Below are 19,427 nucleotides of genomic sequence, written 5' to 3' on the forward strand. Positions count from 1 at the left end.
GAATTGAATCCACTTCCCCAGATTCTCAGCCCTCTGCATTAATCATTAGGCTACTCATGAAAGACCAATAAGCCTTTATGAATAACAGGCAGACAAATAAGGTAAAATTTAATCTTACCTATTAATTTCCTTTCCATGAATCCTGATAGACGAGTCCAAAACAATGGGTTGTACCCCCCCCCGCTAGTAGATGGAGGTAGTTTCCAGTGATCTCGCAGGTATAACCTGGAGCTAGTAAGTAGAGAATGACATGGGGAAAAATTTTGTCCCACTAATACTATACTCTCAGGAAAAGGGTCAGTTAAACTCGAATTATATTACCTCCAAATCAGAACCCCATATGGACAACAAACCTCCCCTCTGCAACACTAGCAGGCTTTAATTTCACATATACACACAAGCCAATCACTCAACAGGAAGTAACAGGGAAAAAGAAAGGAAAGAAAGGTGGAGAAAAAGCCTCAGTTCAGCTTCATCTGGCAAAAAACTCCACCTTTCAAGGCTAACCCTGTACTCCAAAATATAGAACCAATAGAAAAATATCTATGGTAGCCTGGAGGGAGCTTTTTCTACTGGTTCTATATTTTGGAGTACAGGGTTAGTCTTGAAAGGTGGAGTTTTTTGCCAGATGAAACTGAACTGAGGCTTTTTCTCCACCTTTCTTTTTCCCTGTTACTTCCTGTTGAGTGATTGGCTTGTGTGTGTATGTGAAATTAAAGCCTGTTAGTGTTGCAGAGGGGAGGTTTGTTATCCATATGGGGTTCTGATTTAGAGGTAATATAATTGAAAAATTTTGTCCCCCATCTCCACAAGCTCGGTTCCCATCACCGCAAACCATCTGATCCTATCCACACAAGCCTCAAATAAAAACACCCCTTTATTAGAAGTCCTTGTGGTTGTGGAGCTGATGTTTAGTTTTGGGATTGTTTTTACATCTGTGTATTTTTGACTATTTGTGTGTTTTTATTTTTCAACAGAGAGTCTAATCCACGTTTTCCTGCTACACATAAGGTTATTTACAGTCAAGATCTAGGTTTATTGCTTTCTTTTTAAATTCGGAGGCGGAGGGAGGCGATCAGAGGCGGCGATCGGAGGTGGTGTGGGGGCATGGGGGCGATCGGAGCATGGACCTTACCTGGTGGTCTAGCTGTGACGTGGGGCAGGAGCGATCTTCCTACACTCCTGCTCCGTGCAGAGCCATGCTGCGAGTTCCCGTGGTCTCAAGAGACTACAACAGGGAACTCAGCAGCACGGCTCTGCATAGGGCAGGAGTGTAGGAAGATTGCTTCTGCCCTGCGTCACCGCTAGACCACCAGGTAAGGTCCGGGGGTGGGTCAGAGCCGGCCAAAAGTTATTCGCAATTTTTCTCTATTTGCGGGCCGGCTCTGCCCCTAACCCCTGTGAATAGGGAGAGAGAAGTGTATTTGGACACTCACCTATCTTAATGTCTTTGGGATAATTCTAAGTTTACCATTATAGAAATAAAGATAAGTTTTGAAAACAGTTCACCAGTTGTCCTTATCTTCCACTGTTGTAGCCATTCCCTGTAGGCAAATCTGCAACGTACGCAATCACCCCTGCTGCAACCTTTCAGGAGCGGAACCTTGCAAGTAGAATCTCTTCTACCCCAGTAGAGATCTGAATCTCACAGTCCAGTAGAATTAGAATAGATAGATAAAAATAAAATAGCCTTATGGTTTTAATGATTACAGATGTCAGCTTGTTGACTGCACTGAATCCTATATAATAAAACCCTAGCCGCGCATGCGCACTCAACCTGCCTGCTTCCGTGATCTCTGATCTGTAGGTCTGTGGCGGCAGGAGTGCGCATGCGCGCATACATCGCTCCCTCTCTCCGTGGCCGCCAGCACTGGACTTTCTGCTCTCCACCTCCTCAAGCAAGATTAAAAGCCTTGGTGTGGGCTCCTCTCACGAGCCGCACCAGCGTCGGGGATCGTGAGAGGCAGGCGGCACTTTTAAAACTTAAAAGAAAAACTGTGTGCTTGAATTTCAGAGTCGCACCAGCGTCGGGGATCGTGAGGCGGGCGGCACTTTTAAACTTAAAAGAAAAACTGTGTGCTTGAATTTCAGGTGGTCTGATTATACGGGAGCTCTGGGCAGCTTGCATTCCAGTGGCAGCAAATGAGAATTTGTTGTAGTGGTGGAGAGCAGCCCCGCTCCGCCCGTTGACCCTCCACAAACCTCCCGGCTCCAGCAGCGTAGGCAGCACTTTAAACACGCTGCTTCGCGCACTTCTACTGCCGATTTCCTCTGCCGCGTCTCTGATGACATCATCGGAGACAGACGCGGGAGAGGAAATCGGCAGTAGAAGGCCGCAAAGCAGCGTGTTTAAAGTGCTGTCTACGCGGCTGGAGCCGGGAGGTTTGTCGACGGTGGGAGGGTCGGATGGGAGGGTCAGGAGAAGGCCAGATCGAGCAGGACAATGCAGTAAAAGAAGGGGGAGGGGCCGATCAGAGCAGGCCAGATCGCGGTAAGAGAAGGGAAAGGGGGGTGGAGAAAAATGCTGCTACTGCTGCACAGGAACCTGGAGGGGAAGGGAAATACCGCTGCTGCTTCTGCACAGGAAAGGGGGGGGGGGATAGGAAGGAAATGCTGTTGCTGCTGCACAGGGAAGTGGGATGGAAATGCTGCTGCACAGGGAAATGGGAAAAAAATGACAGACAGACAGCGGGAGGGAGGGAGACAGAAAGAAAGAAAGACACAGGGGCAGGGAGAGGGACAGAAAGACAGACAGAGAAAGGGGGCCAGGGAGAGAGAGAGAGTCAGCGGGAGGGAGACAGACAGACATATATTCTAGCACCCGTTAATGTAACGAGCTTAATGACTAGTAGTCTATAAAACTGTTTATAAGTTAAATAAGAAAAAAAGCATGTTGCAAACTGAGTCATGCAATGCAAGCATGTTCCCCATTCTGCCTTTGATACCTGGAAGACCAGGAAGTTCCTGGCCTTGATAAGGATGCCCAGTTTCTCCAGTTCTTCACTGTACTCCTGCAGCTGCACCACTTTGCTATTAATTCTATACTCTGATGAACTGCCTAGGAAAAAACAGAGATCACAATGGGGAAAGGGGGGATTAGGACTTGTATGCCACCTTTTTGTAGTTATACAACCACATTCAAAGTGGTTTATATATACAGGTACTCAAGCATTTTCCCTATCTGTCCTGGTGGGCTCACAATCTATCTAATGTATCTGGGGCAGTGGATGATTAAGTGACTTGCTCAAGGTCACAGGAAGCAGCGTGGGGTTTGAACGCACAACTTCAGGGTGCTGAGGCTGTACCTCTAACCACTATGCCACACTCTCCCCAATGCATCACATTACCTCAAGAACAGAAAGTCTGCATACTTTCTACGACCTTTGCTGGTGCTAACATGAAACTGCCAAGGTGGAAAGAGTGTAACTGGTATATTGCCACTTGGTGGAGATGCTATTTATAGGTTTATATTCGCTTTTCTTCAGTTGTTTCAAGGGGAGGAGAGAGGATGTTGGAAAAGAGTCAGGATGCTTGCCACCCACCTTCTTTTTTTTTTCTTATAAAGATTCAGTGGGTCAGAGGTCCAATTCCAGAAGTTTTAACCAATTAGGCATATGATGCTAACTTTTTTTTAAACACATAACCAACCTAAGTGGCCCTTTTACTAAAAGAGCGTTAAGAATTGCATGATTTCATTTTTTCAGAATTTTTCTCTGAGGGGTGATGTAGAGCAGTGTTTCTCAACTCGGTTCTGGAAAACCTCCTTGCCAGTCAGGTTTTCAGGATATCCACACTGAAGTTGCATAAACTTGATTTGAATACACTGCCTCCCTTATATGCAAATATCTTTCATGCATATTCATTGTGGATATCTTGAAACCTGATTGACAAGGGGATACTCCAGGATCGAGTTGAGAAACACTGATATAGAGAATGACATGGTGGCCGTTACCAACCCACTGAGCCAACGCAGGAACCCACTGAAACGGTGAGAGGAAAAAAATGGTCGCTGCGGGTATGGGGACAAGGCCATTCACTGCCCCATGGAGTGGTGAATGGCCTTGTCTCCACAGTTAATCGAGGGAACGCACGCGGTCACCAATCCCATGATCCAGCAGCCCCCTCCCTCCTTCCTTCCTTCTGATCGCCGTCGTCCGGGCATCTCCCTCCCTCCCTTCCCCTCATTTTTTTTGTCTCCCAGCTGCCCAAGCCGGCATCCAACAAGTCGTGCGTGGCTGCTTGAAACTTCTCCTCTGATGCAACCAGAAATAGGAAGTTGTGTCAAAGGAGAAGTTTCAGGCAGCCACATGCGACTTGATGAAAGCCAGCTCAGGCAGCTAGGAGACAAAAAAATGAAAAGCGCCACGAAGGTGAGGGGAAGGGAGGAGGGAGATGCCCGGACTGCGGCGATCAGGAGGGGGCTGCTGGACCACGAGAATGGTGCTGAAGGGAAGGGGAGAGAGAGGGGAACATGCTGCATGGAAATGGGTAGGAGAGACGGGAACACTCTGGAAGGAAGTGGAGAAAGGCGGATGGGAGGGAGAAGCAGATGCTGCATGTTAATGTGTAGGATAGAGAGGGGAGAAGACGCATGCTAGTGAGTAGGATAGAGAGGGGAGAAGACACGTTAGTGGGCAGGATAGAGGGGAGAAGACTTAAGAAAAGAGACAAGAGGTAGAAAACAAATTGTGAAGAGCAGAAAAGGAAGGGAAAGGGAGAGGAGGGAGATACCAGAGCACTGGGGTGAGGGAGGAGACAGATACCAGATCTGAAGGGAGGAAAGGAGGAGAAAAATGCTAAAAAAAAAACACCTGAGAGAGGGAGAGATGGAAGGGAAGAAGACAGAGATGCCAGACCATGAGGGAGCGAGATGTAGAAGGGAGAGACAGAGGCAGAAGCAGAGAGAAGGCAGACAGTGGATGGAAGGAAGATAATGACGAGAAGATGAGGAAAGCAGAAACCAAACAAAGATAGAAAAAAATTTCTATTTCTTTTTTTTTTTTTGCTTTAGGATAAAGTAGTATTGCTCTAGGATAAAATAGTATTGTTGCTGTGCTCAGTATAAAACTATTCAAGGCTTGTGTGGATGGAATCAGATGGTTTGTGGGGACGGGACAGAGACCGAGCTGGCGAGGACGGGGACAGATTTTCCCCCATGTCATTCTCTAGGATGGTGGAATGGGTAGAGAGTAGATGCGGTAGCATTAGCCAGCAAGCATGATATACTTAATACTTGTTATTTGGCTAACAAATTTAATATGGAAATACTTAGCACCTCATAAATAGAAGGCAGTAAGGGTAATACGGACTCATGTGTAGCTTAACAGAACCCAGCTTATTGAGGTAAGAAGCTGATCTGTTATGCTGTTGCGAATACACAGGAGTCCATACCTGAGCAGACATACCAAAGCAGTGTCATACATCTAGGGAGGGCAGAAGAGCCTACCCGCAGAACCGTGGACCCAAAGGCAGCACCCTCTTGAGCCGCCCTCCAACATGAGGAGGAACGGTCATTTTCCTAGCATCCTTGTTGTTTCTTGGAGGTTGAGCCAACACAGGAACCCACAGCTTGCTGGTGCTTTTAGATACCAAATCTCTATCTGGACCCCAGAAAGGACCTCTGAGAAGAGTAGCCGAAAGAAAATTGGCACTCTCTTCTAGAGGCATGAAAATTGCCTCTACTGCCCCGAAGAGATTTGGGGCGGCAATCTGCCACACTGGCCATGAGGTCATCAAGCCCTTTGCCAAACAGCAAAGAAGCTGAAGCCTGAGAATGGAAAAGGCAGGAAGGAATTTCAGGCTTCAGAATAGGAGAATTCTATGCAAAACACTACAAATAAACTTTGCAGAATTTTGAAATATTGTGCACAGAATTTTCAAAAGTTTTGCACAGTATTCCATCAGGAGTAGAATTTGTATCGTATGATACTTTTCCCGAGATGGCTATATATTTTGCAAACACTTTCATGTGCCTGACAAGGAAAGACATGATGGGATTGCAGTCTTTAAAGTTTGTTGGGGGGGGAAGACCTAAATTGTGATGGGGACATTTTGTTAGGAACAGGTTTGGAGCTGCCAGATATAAAGTTGCAAATGGGGGGAGGAGGGTGATTTATAGTTTACTGTGGGTTTAATCAAAAGAAAAAGAATATTTATATTGTATATTTTTGAGTAAATGTTAAAGGAAAGGGGTGGGTGGGAAGGGAATAAATTTATATATTTGATGTTATATTAGAAAGAAATTCAAGTGATGTATTTAATATCAAATGTTTTATTATTTGTACACTTGATGCAAGATTAAAAATGAATAAAGAATTAAAAAAAAAAGTTGCACAATCAGATCTGTTTATTATGATCATTAAGATCAGAGGGAAAGTAATGATTTTCAACAGATGGATTAGAGAATCTTAGTTGAAGGTGCTTTATTATGGAATAATCTAACAGGACAGCTGAGGTTGCTTTTGATATTCAAAATTTAAGACACTATTGAATACAAAGTTCTTTGTTTGTGGAGGCATTCTTTTGACTGACCTAGGATCTTGATTGAAATAGTTTCAGATATGTTTGTTTACTTATTTGTATGTTGGTTATACGTTGATTATGGTTGTATTTTTTGTAAACCGCTTAGACAGGTTAGAAATTTTTTTAATAAATAAAAAAATGCCATTTAATAGGTCCTTTCACTAAGGTGCGGTAGCCATTTTAGTGCACGCTAACGCGTCCATTATATAGCACACACTAAAATGGCTACCACATCTTAGCAAAAGGACTTATAAGAGACTGGGTGCTCATTGACCAATTATATACCAGTCTCGCGAAAGATTATTTCTAACCCCTGAATTTAAACTCTTCTACATGCCCGTTTAATTGAATTGTCTAAGCCGGTCAAGAATAGCATACTTTTTAGATCCCTCTGGACACTTTGGAAACAGCTTTTGTTTCGGTGGAATCAAGGCTCTCATAACAGTATTTTATTACCGATAGTAGGATATGCCATGTTCCCTCCTGGGCTAGCACAATCTAGTTTTATATGATGGAAAAGGGCAAGGTTTACCTACTAGCCACATATGCTGCGGGAGGACAGAACAATTATAACGCGGTAAATTCCAGCAGAAAGTGATCCAGGGAAAAGATGTACAGTATGTATATATGCAACTAGCACATTATCTGTCATCTCTCCCAAGGAGTTCTTTATTTCAAGAGTTTGGGCAGAGAATTCAATCATTTCTAGAGGTAGGCCTAGAGGTTAAAATAGCAGTCTCATACTTTTCCACAGACAATTGACCTGAAAATTATTAGAGAGAGATATGGGTGGAAACCTTACAGCATACTATAGCTCAGATACCCAAAGTTGTTTCCAGTTCTGAACTACAAGAATGTCATTACAGAATAGTACTTTGGGCATACTTTTCACAAAAACAGGCATATTAAGCAGGATGTGTAGATACACAGCTAGACAGGAATTGTGCAGTTTTGGGGAACCCTTATATATGGGATATGGGCATGTGAAAAAATTAAATATTTTTTGTAAAAAGTTGCATCCTTTCTGCAGGTTATACTTGGCTACTCAATTCCCTTGTCTGTGGTAAATACTATGTTCTGCAAATTTTTTTTGGTAGATAAGTAAATTTTATATCATGGGGAAAAATATATTCTTAATCATTGGTTGAGTTTGACCCCTCTATCCTATTGGTACTGGAGGAATACGCTTCATGGACTGATGTGTTGGAAGTCGAGAGCAGCATGTAATTCTCTCAAGAAACAAAAAAGACTTTTTGAAGGTAAGGACACCTTACCTGAACAGCTTGTCTCCTGAGGTACAAAAATGCATGGAAAGGGGTTTTAGAGGTGGGGGGACCCTAGCTCTGGCTGCAGAAACTTTCAAATCTCACTTTTGTAGACCCCCCTCCTCCTAATTTTTCCCCATAGGCTATAATAGCCTTAATCACTGTTTCATGTATTTAGCTTAGGAGTACAGCTGGGACAAATGGAGAAGAACTCTGCCTCACAGGTTCACAGGATGAACTTGGTCTTCGAGCTGCCAGTCGGACCAATGTCAGACTGAATCTCAGTCCCCGGAAAACCTCACATCGCAACAGGGGAGAGGATCACGCAGCCGGTGCACTATTAAGCCTGATCAAGCCAGGACAGAGCCAAACAGCCTGCACTCAAGCTCCTGATAAATCATGGAAATGAGCAGCTACACAGGGGATGCCCCCTGAGCTTCAAAATGCAAAAGCAGGCTGGCTAGCTAGGTGTCCCTAAGGGCTGATCCTGCTAGCAGAAGACTTCTGTCAAATGAGTCTACGTCTGCTTCAAGGCAGAGGTCTGAACAAGTGGGAACCTCTGGGTACTGAGCCTCCAACCGAAAACTAAACACTAAGATCCCCTTCTCCCAAAATATATATATAACAAAAACTGCAGAGCAGAAAACACTTTTGAGCAACTTGCTTGTAGAAAAAAACTGAGAGGGCAGGAGGCAGAGTTGAAAGATGATTGACAGTATTCTGCAAGCAATTTGCGGGTTCAGGACTACTAGACACATTGCAAAAATGATAATACAACAGAAATAGAATCAGCAGCCTCCCCCTCCCCACTAGTGAATGACACGGTGGCTGTTACCCACGGCTAGCTGCGGGTAACCTGCCAAAACGGGGGGGGGGGGGTTGAACACCGCGGGTTAAGGGGGGGAACACATGCGGTCACCGATCGCAAACAGCCCCCTCCCTCCTTCCTAAAGACCGCCGCTGCCATCATCCGTCCAGGCATCTCCCTCCCCCTTAATTTCAAGCGATTTTGAATTTTTTTTCTACAAGCAGCCGGAACCATGCGACGTGTGTGGCTGTTGGAAAGTCCTCCTCTGACGCAACTTCCGGTTTTGTCAGAGGAGGACTTTCCGGCAGCCACACACAGCTCTGGCTGCTTGTAGAAAAAAAAATTCAAAATCGCCTAAAGGTAAGGGGAAGGATTTATTACTTTGAAATAGTTTGCTGATGCATAACCTATTTGAGTAGTTATTTGGGGGATTTCAGCTCCTCTCCGGATTCTTTGAGTTTTCTTTGGGTTGTTCCTCTTGCACCACCTTGTAATTTTTGTTAAGCTGCAGGGGGTGGGGGAATGTTTGGAGGGAAGGGATAGCTGGTGGAAGGTGAAGAGGACAGATTGGGGTTATGTGTTTTTTTTGCCATGTACTAAAGAATTATGGTACGTTAATTGCATTGTATCTGACCCTCTGCTATCTTGTCTGTGATACTGTGTTTGGGTGTTTTTTTGGTGTTTGATTGGCTTTTATATTGTAATTTGCGTTTTTTCCAATAAAATATATATATATATATATATTTTTTTAAATGAAGGGAAGGGGAAGGGAGGGAGATGCTCGGACCGCGCAAAGGATGCTGAAGGGGGGTGGAGAGAGGGAGGGGGTGGAGAGAACATACGCTGAAGGGAAATGGAGAAGAGAGAGAGTGGGGAGAAGACGGAAATGGGGAAGAGAGAAAGTGAGAAGAAGGAAATGGGGAAGAGAGAGTGGGGAGAAGACGCTGAAGGGAAATGGAGAAGAGAGAGAGTGGGAAGAAGACACTGAAGGGAAATGGAGAAAAGAGAGAGTGGGGATACATTTATAAACAAAGCCCTGCCAGCTGAACATCTCTTTCTCTAGTTCAGCAGCCAGAACTTTGATTTATAAAATGACAATTGTACAGAATATTTTCTTTTTTACTTTAATAAAATAAGTTCAGTATAAAACTATTTAAGGCTTGTGTGGATGGGATCAGATGGTTTGCGGGGACGGGGACCGAGCTCGCGGGGACTGGACAGTGACCAAGCTCACGGGGACAAGAACCGAGCTCAAGGGGACGGGACGGGGATGAGCTCATGGGGACAAATTTTTTCCCCGTGTCATTCTCTACTGTCAACATCTACACATGCTAAGTTTGCACATGGACTGAGTATGCACAGAGTGTAGACATTGGTGGCTGGAAAGGAGGTTGCTGACTTCTTACTGCTGGGACACTTTGGATAGTGGATCTTGTCCACTGGCAAGTATTGAGCATCCCTGCCAGTCATTCAGTATCTACACAGTCAGCACCCTCTCCCCTCAGGGCTAAACTACTACAGCCAAGTAACCACCAACTCTCCAACCTACTGATCACGACACCAGACTACAAAACTTTCAGAAAATAAAAACTCTGCTATTCAAGAAATTAATTAAGACAAACTAACACTGCAGGAAGCATTTCAACCCCCCCCCCCAACCCAACCCGCTCTACTCTGTAACACTTCTGGAAATGTCCAGATAACCTCTTATGTAATCCGCCTTGAACCGCAAGGTAATGGCGGAATAAGTCACTAATGTAATGTAATGTAACAGCTAGACACCTCACAGACATTCCCCCCTGCATCATGCATCAAAGACTTCTTGTTAGGGCCACATACCAACAATGATGCGGGCAAAGGTGCGCTCCTCACCACTGTCTTCAGCATACACCATACTGACATAAGCACGGTTGGCAGCAGGCTTTCCAACGGGAGCCCCGTGGATGAGATCTTTCAGTGTCTTCACGCGAAGATTACTCGTTTTCTCACCCAGTACAAAGCTGATGGCATCCATTAGGTTCGATTTTCCTGCAGGAGGCCAAGCAAAAGAGGTTTCACTCGGAGGTTAATTTTATAAAACTTTTACAATGTGTGAAATTGCATGACCACATACACATATGGGAATCCCTGTGCTTATTCTTTTTTTTTTATTTAAATTTTTATTTTCTAAAATATACAAAATATACAAATAATTATATACTTATATGCAAATATACAAAAGATACAAAGTATACAAATAATTATTATATGTGCAAATATACAAAAGATAACTTAAACATGAAAAATTCCCACTGCCCAAGAACTCTCTGACTATTTTAATGAAAAAATTTCAAACATAAGGAAAACCTTTAATAATGCTAATGTTCAAATGGAATTAGATCAGATTGACCAAGATGTATTATTTTCAAAATGTTCAAAATTTAAAATACCGAGCCTTAAGGAGATTGAAATTACTCTTCAAACTCTGAATATCAAAAGTTCAAAAGCAGATTCAATACCACCATTTCTTCTTAAAAAATACTTTGACATCTTTGGACCTTGGATTCATGTATTAGTAACAGAAAGTTTAAAACAACAAACAGTTCCTCTAGATTGGAAAAAATCCGTTATTCGACCTATTCTTAAAGATAAAAATGCCAATCATGATGATTTGTCTAACTTTAGACCAATATCCAACATTCCATTTTTAGCAAAGTTAACAGAAAAAATCGTCTTTAAGCAAATTTCAGAGTTTGTTGAGCAAACAAATGTGTTACATCCTAATCAAACCGGTTTTAGACAACACCATAGTACAGAACATTCACTAATTGGTATGACAACTTCAATTCAATATTTCTTGGATCATCATCAATCGGTGCTTTTAACATCTCTTGATCTCTCAGCAGTGTTTGATACGATTGATCACAAATTACTCCTTGCTAGACTTCAATCTATTGGGGTTACAGATGATGTTCTAGCATGGTTTACATCTTACTTCAGTAATCGCACATCTACAGTAATCTTCAATGATTCTTCTTCTTCTATTTCACAAATATCATATGGGGTTCCTCAGGGATCAATTCTTTCACCTTTACTTTTTAATATATTTTTGGCACCTCTGTTGACATTATGTCAATCTATAGGATTTCATGTTTTTGCCTATGCTGATGATATTCAATTATTGTACCCTCTAAATAATAACAATATAAATGAAATTCTGACAATTAATGAGAAACTGGAGCAAATTCATCATTGGCTGGACAAAAACAGGTTGGCTCTCAATATTAAAAAAACAAACATTATGCTGTTTCCTTGGAAGGAAAACTTTTCTTTAGTTACTCCTATTATGATTCAAAATATTCCTCTTCAATTAGTTAAAAATACTAAAATTCTAGGAGTAATTTTTGATAATAAACTCAATTATCATGATCACATTAGTAGTATTGTTAAAACCACCTTCTATAGATTGCGGAAAATTCGATCCATTTCTAAATTCCTTTGTCCTAGAGCACTTAATATTCTTATTCACTCTCTGGTGATGTCTAAAATCGATTACTGTAATTCATTATTTACAGGAATTACGTTACAAGAAATTAAACGTTTACAAATTATTCAAAATGCTTCTATTAAATTAATAACAAAATCTAAAAAATTCGATCATGTGACACCTCTCCTTAAAAAGGCTCATTGGCTTCCAGTCATACACAGAATTACACATAAATTATGTACTATTATCTTTAAAACATTAGAAAATAAGACTCCAGCATTTTTATTCAGACTACTTATTCCATACTCTGTTAAAAGAACTTTAAGATCTAGTGAACGGAATCTTTTATCAATTCCTACGTTAAAAGTAATAGGCACAAGAAGACAATTTATCTTCTCATGTACAGCTCCCCAGATCTGGAATGCGCTTCCTATGTTTTTACGGGAGGAGAAAGTGTTTGGGAAATTTAATAGCGAATTAAAAACCTTTTTATTTAAAGACGCATTTTTAAACTAAGTAAATTTTATTATATAGTGTTATTCTAGTTAATTATTTTTCACTTATTTTTTAAATTCCTTATGTGTTTTCCCTGTATGTTCTTTCTTTACTATAAAAAATGTATTTCTCCCTCTCTTTCCCTTTGTTTTTGTTATAATTGATAAATTGTATGTAATGTTTTCGTTTTCATATGTGTATATTTTATTGTAAATCGCTTAGAAATTTGATTAAGCGATTCAACAAACAACCTAATAAACTTGAAACTTGAAACAGACTAGCACAGTTAATAAGTGGGAAGATAGTATTATTTATAAGTCAATACAACCAGTGTCTCATGTCAACCAAATCCAGCAGGGCCAGTACATATAATTTCAGCTGAGAGTATACATGAAAAGAATAGAAGAGAGTTCCCAATGATCATCATTCTGAGCATCCCAAGCAATTTAATTAACTGACAAGAAGTGACTAACTATATTTTATAAATATTACATTGGTATTACATTGAGATAATTTTATGTCAACGGTCCAAGTCACAATAAAGTTGAACAGGTCTCCATACTTTGAGAAAAGAACTAATAGAATGATGTTTTTCAGCTATTACACTTTCAAATTTGTTGGTTATGAATAGTGTTCCACCATACCTTAGATAAGTCCTTCCAACAGTGCAAGATGTTTTTAATTGCCAAGAATAATAAGATGTTAAGTAAACGAGCATTGGGTTCGGGCATAGAATATGTGAGACTATGTTGTCCAAGAATAATAATTTTAAGATGTAAGGGTTCATTAATATTTAGAATGGTGGATATGGTGCTCCAGACTTTATCCCAATACAATTTAATATGTGAGTATTGGTATAACATGTTTGGCAGTGTATCTTCAAATTTTCCACAGGACCAGCATAGATTGGAGCCTTCTTTGGAAAATTTAGCGAGTTTATGTAGCGTCCAGTGGGATCGATGTAATAGAAAGTATATTGATTGAAGGACTGGAGCCGATCTAATAGATTTGAATACTCTGGTCCACATTTTCTGCCAAATGTCTAAATCTGGATGCTATGCACTCATCATTAGTGATATAGACACAGGTGTACATGAATGTACATGAGATCTATTAGCATACAATGAAAGCAGTGCATGCAAACAGATCTCATGCATATTCATTGTGGAAATCCTGAAAACCTGACTGGAGGAGGGACATTGACACCCCTGTCCTAGGACATGGTGGTTGTGTCCTACTGTACATGCTAATGCTGAATTAGTCCCCCCACCCCTCCAGTGCCAATAGAACTTTCTTACTCGTTGCCCCCTTACAATTATACCACAGAATGCAGCATCCTATGGCAAAACACTTCATTTAAGGCAGCTAACAACCATCAGGTTCATTCCACCTGGCCCTATCTAATATCTGGCTTTACGCTGAGATTCCGTTCCTCCTGCACTTCCAGCAGTCCCGGGACCTACCTGAGCCATTAGGGCCGATGATGGCCGTAAATCTGCGGAAGGGGCCGATGATCTGCCGCCCCTTGTACGACTTGAAGTTCTCGATCTCGATGAGTTTGAGAAAACCCATGACAGCTGCGCACCGAGACCGAGGCCGCCCCCGCCACTCTCCCCTCTCCCTTCCTCGGGGCCCCGTCGGTCACCTCCGGGTCCCGAAATTTTCTACCTCCGGCGGACAAGCACAAACACAGTCAAGAGCGCGCGCTGCCAGCCGCATCTCGCGAGAATAGGTCTCGTCGCGTTTCCTATTACGTTCCTCACCAGCTTTCCCCTCGAGAGCGCTAGGGAATGAGGCCGATGTGCAGGGAAGGGGGGGGGGGCGCTCACGGAGACCGCGCAAGCGCAAGAGACACCGCTGCGGGTCGCTGGCTAGATCTCGCGAGTTGTCCGTCGGCACCCTGAACGTTCGCTCTTGTACAGAGGGTGGCGCTCCGCACTCGCTCATTACTTGGCATTCCGCCTCTGTCTACGTAACGCTGCATTCTGGGGACTGTAGTCCACACTGATTCCTGCATTTGTTTGTTTGTTTTTTCCTTGAAAATTTATTGGAAGATTTTCAAAAATACAGAAATAAAAAAATTAAACAAAACAGATCAACAATAAATGATTACAATAATCAAGGCAGAAGAATTCTAGAAGTATATAAAAATACGTATACAATAATATTGTCAATGGGTTCTTGTAATAATCAAATAGAAGAAGGGGAGGAAAGTGACGGAAAAAGGGGAAGAGGAAAGGAGAGAGTGATAAAGAAATATCGGGAGGAAGGAGGAGGAGGATCTTAAATCAAGGGAAGATTCCTGCGGGTTGTTTTTTTTTTGCGCAGGTGTTGAATGGACCACATTTCCCGGCGACTCCCGCGCTCCGACCCTGTGACGTAACACGGGTGCCCAGGTTCTTTGCTCCCGTGACTTTTACTGTAGCGGATTTGGCATGGAGGAAGCGGACAGAATCTTGATTCGTTCTCTGCGGCTGTGCGGAGCGTAAGAAACCCGGTGGAGGGGGTGGGAAGGGCTAGAGAGGGATCCCGGCGGTCGGGCAGTGGCTTGCCTAGCGTGTGTTGGAGCGTTGCAGTAGATGGGGCTTTTACTCTTAGCTCGCTGGGTTTTATCCCTTTGCTGTGTTATGCTATGTGGACCCCACTTCATCTCTGGTTTTCCTGTTACTACTTTTTGTTTTGTACTTAATCCGTGGCTTTATTTGAATTAATTTGTGTCTTATCACTGCTCCTATGAGGGCATGGCTCTATTTTATCCGCGAAGAAAGTGTTTTCTCCTGTTGCTTATGAGGTTAGCCCCTGGAGCCTTACATCATAAGAACATAAGAATTGCCTGGGACAGACCGAAGCTCCATCAAGCCCAGTATCCCAAGTACCTAGAGATCCCAAGTAGCAAAACAGATTCTTTTCTTGCTTTAAGCCAGTGTTAAGCAAACTTTAAGAACTTCAGACTGTAGCCCCCTTTTCATGTGTACAATTAGCAGAAGCTACCATCCTGATTACTTTAATGCAGTCGTTCTCCTCCCCTTTGATGAGCACTAGATTTTGATGTGCCTGATGCTATTTGTTGTTTTCTAGCCTTCTAAAAGGAAATAGCAAGTCACACCGCACTACTTTTTTTTTTTTTTCTTTCTAGCTGAAATGTGTGGAAAGTTCTGTGGTTTAATCTGTGCTTTTTAAGGGCAAATAACCCACATCAATCAGTCTTTCTATTTTGTTCTACCTGAACTTTCTCTCAAACGCACCTGCTGTGCTATTTGTCCATCTCTTTACATTCTGTGTAGTATAATTTTTGTACCACTATTTTGTAGCATTTTTTCCCCTGGAAACAGGTTATTTCATTCATACCTTTTGAGATTTTGAATTACTCTATTGCATGTTTCTAGGATATATATTTAATTTTTCAGCGTTTATGGGGTACCCTTTTGTAGCCTTTTTATGGGCTATTTTCACCCTTTCTATATCCTGTTTCAATATGTGTCCAGACTTAGAATTTAATAAATGGTATCTAGATGTACATGTCATTTATGTGCATCATAGGTGCTAATAACTGATAGTTCTGTAAGATAATGCCTCCATGCTATAGTGTGTAACATAGAACAGAGAGTACCTGCTCGAAGGAGTTTACAATCTAGTTAAGACAGACAAACTGGACAAGAAGGTGCATCAATACACTGTTCTCAGGTAGGGGAATTACAGAGGGAATGATAAGACAGATATTGGTGCTTAGAAGGTGGGTTAGAGTTTGGAATTGAAAGCATCTCAAAAAAAGTGAGCTTTGAGTCTGGATTTGAATACTGCCAGAGATGAAGCTTGACATATCACAACAGGCAGTTTGTTCCAAGTAGACAGTGCAGCAAAGTAGAAGGGATGGAGTCTGGAGTTGGCTGTAGAGAAGGGTACAGATAAGAGAGACTCATCTGATGAGTGGAGTGCCTGGGGGGAGAGAATGTGGGGAGAGAGGAGAGATACTAAGGAGCTGCATAGTGAATATACTTGTAGGTCAATAAGAGGAGTTTGAACTGTATGCGGAAATGGATAGGGAGCCGATGAAATGACTGGAGGAGAGGGTTAATGTTTAGATGCACCCACTTACACCTGCCATTGATATGGTCATGCCTAAACTTAGGTGCATTAATGCTGATTTATGCTAGTATTCTATAACAGCATCTTGGTGCACAGATGCCGTTAAAGAATTTGCACGCAGCGCTTTGCATTGCCAATTCATAAAAGTGCCTCTAACAATATGCTAGTTGAAATTTCACCAGTGTCCAGAACAGAGATGTTCTCTCTTCTGTTGTTCTACTGCTTACATTTCTTCCTGTTCACCCTTAGCAGTCCGCTGGTTCTGTCCACCACTTTATTACGTTGTTTCACTACTTTTAAGTTATCAAAAATGGTCATTCCAAGGTGTTTTCTGCTCAGCAAACATCAATATTTGGCCTTCATCTTGTACTGTTCTCTTGGATTTCTGCACCCAGAATTCATTATTCTGTCTTTCTCATTAGAACTTAGCTGCCAGCACTCAACCACTTCTTGACCTTCTGTAGATCGCTTGTATTTTCTACTCCATTGGGGTAACCAGTCTGCTACAGATCCTTGTATTATCTGAAAAAAAGACAAGTGTTTTCCTTTCTGCTGTATCTCTCACAAAGATATTGAATGGAACCAGCCTTTCTTTCCTTGAAGTGACTTCATTTACTGTTACCTCTGTGTTTAACTGAACTAGGGATCTCTTCTGGGACCAGATTTGGTCAGTGCATTTCATTAACAATCTGGAAAAATGAGTGAGGTGTTTCAGATAAGAAAACTCACCAGCAGGTGGAACTTCAAAATCACCTTATAAGACTAGGGATCAAGGCTGATTTAAGAGAGGTTAATTTCTTCAAAAAGGAAACAAGGGCTTCCTGCAACAGGTATAATGGGGCATATGCAATTTACAATTATGGTGATAATATCTCCATAATAAATTTTAAAAAATTGGGAGATGCAATTTAATGTTAGCATAGGAAAACATTATTCAGACTACTGTATAAATACATGATACTGGTTTTCATATTTGGAAACATTACCCAAGAAAAGGATCTTGGCATTCAGTGTGTCTGTTGAGTGTGGCATAGTGGATACATCACAACAAAGAAAAATGGGGAGACCCAATGATCCACAGTGAAAACAATCCACCGATAAAAACAAAAACTGTGGATACAGATGTTCTAGAGATAATTTATCACAGTATTTTTTATCATTGTACTTTTTTTAATTGAATTTTCATGGTTTTATATGTCAGTGTTTGATAAATTATCTCCAGATCATCTGTATCCACAGTTTTTGGTTTTGTTTTCATAGTGGTTTCAGCTACAGCGTCGGCACCCTGAGGTTGTAGGTTCAAATCCTGTGCTGCTCCATGTGACTCTGGGCAAGTTACTTAATCCTCCACTGCTCCAGGTACATTAGATAGATAGATTGTGAGTCCACTGGGACAGATAGGAAAAATGCTTGAAGTACCTGTATGTAAACTGCTTTGAATGTGGTTGTCTATGACTCCAGCCCCATCTCTCCCTCAGTCTATTCTCCTAATCAATTATCCCAAGTTGATTCTGGTACATTATAGATTCAATACTTTCATTCACCAATCATCTTAATTCTCTGGTAAAAAAAATGTTTTTTTAGTCTCCATATGTTGAGGAAAGTGAGATCCTGTTTCCATCATCAACACTTTGCTGTCCTTGTTCAATCAATCATCCTTTCAAGGCTGGATTATTGTAATTCGGTCTATTTAGGCTTGACCAAGAAAAGCTTTCGGAGACTTCAACTGATCCAGAGTACTGCTGCTAGGCTGATCTTTGCAAAAAGTAAATTTGATCATGTCTCTCCGCTCCTGCAAAAACTTCATTGGCTTCCTATAATTTATTTCCAGGGTTTATTTTAAATGTCAATCCTTGCTGGTTATAATACCGCTCTCAGAAACCTGTGCTGTCCTCACACTACAGTGTTCGGAACCATATTCACAGGTAAAGGATATCTTTCATTAAGTCGGTATTTTTTATGCAAAAACCATAATCATGCAAGCTCGTATAAAGTGCTGAGTGCAATAAATAAATGACTTTAAAAATAGATATCAAAAAACTTTTTGCACTTATCTTATAAAGAGCTGGCTTGTGATTCTTAGTTGTTCATTATATGGCTGAACGCCCTATGGGACCCGTTTCACCGCAAATAAAGGGCTTCTTCAGGGGTCTTATATTATAATTAGAAACTGCAATAGAACAACAAAACAAAAACAGAAACTTAAGTTTCATATAAATATAATAATGCAAGAACTTCATTTAAATGAATAAGACGGATGTACTTACTGTGCTACAGTATTAGTATTAACACAAAATGGCGCTGGCGAACTACAAACGCCGCGCCTGCGTCTTATATTCCCTTCTGAAAAGTGACATACGCATGCGCTTTGCCTGCGCAAGTCTCACTAAACAAATTCAAAAAACTTTAAACAAAATATGAAGAAAATTGTGTTGAAAAAAATTCAAAACTGTCAAAAATTCATTTAAATGAAGTTCTTGCATTATTATATTTATATGAAACTTAAGTTTCTGTTTTTGTTTTTGTTTTGTTGTTCTATTGCAGTTTCTAATTCTAATATAAGACCCCTGAAGAAGCCCTTTATTTGCGGTGAAACGGGTCCCGTAGGGCGTTCAGCCATATAATGAACAACTAAGAATCACAAGCCAGCTCTTTATAAGATAAGTGCAAAAAGTTTTTTGATATCTATTTTTAAAGTCATTTATTTATTGCACTCAGCACTTTATACGAGCTTGCATGATTATGGTTTTTGCATAAAAAATACCGACTTAATGAAAGATATCCT

General features: G+C 41.4%; 2 protein-coding genes across 3 annotated transcripts in view; one reads left to right on the forward strand and one right to left on the reverse strand.

Annotated features, from left to right (window-relative positions):
• Positions 1–14,613, reverse strand: part of SMC1A (structural maintenance of chromosomes 1A) — a 115,951-nt gene extending 101,338 nt beyond the window's left edge. Inside the window, 3 exon segments of the mRNA XM_033921456.1 lie at positions 2,946–3,058; positions 10,435–10,623; positions 14,020–14,613. Of these exon segments, the coding sequence (XP_033777347.1) occupies positions 2,946–3,058; positions 10,435–10,623; positions 14,020–14,128 (411 nt within the window). The 5' untranslated portion in view covers positions 14,129–14,613.
• Positions 14,614–14,892: 279 nt separating this feature from the next.
• CCDC22 (coiled-coil domain containing 22) overlaps positions 14,893–19,427 on the forward strand; it is a 41,319-nt gene continuing 36,784 nt past the window's right edge. Inside the window, exon 1 of one of the 2 annotated variants that reach the window (XM_033921469.1) lies at positions 14,893–15,041. In XM_033921469.1, the coding sequence (XP_033777360.1) occupies positions 14,992–15,041 (50 nt within the window). In that variant the 5' untranslated portion in view covers positions 14,893–14,991. Of the gene's footprint in view, positions 15,042–15,174; positions 15,348–19,427 lie in introns of those variants that run through there. The other variant, XM_033921479.1, reaches the window with a different exon arrangement.

This window comes from Geotrypetes seraphini, chromosome 1, assembly GCF_902459505.1.
Source record: "Geotrypetes seraphini chromosome 1, aGeoSer1.1, whole genome shotgun sequence".
In the NCBI taxonomy this organism is placed as follows: domain Eukaryota; kingdom Metazoa; phylum Chordata; class Amphibia; order Gymnophiona; family Dermophiidae; genus Geotrypetes; species Geotrypetes seraphini.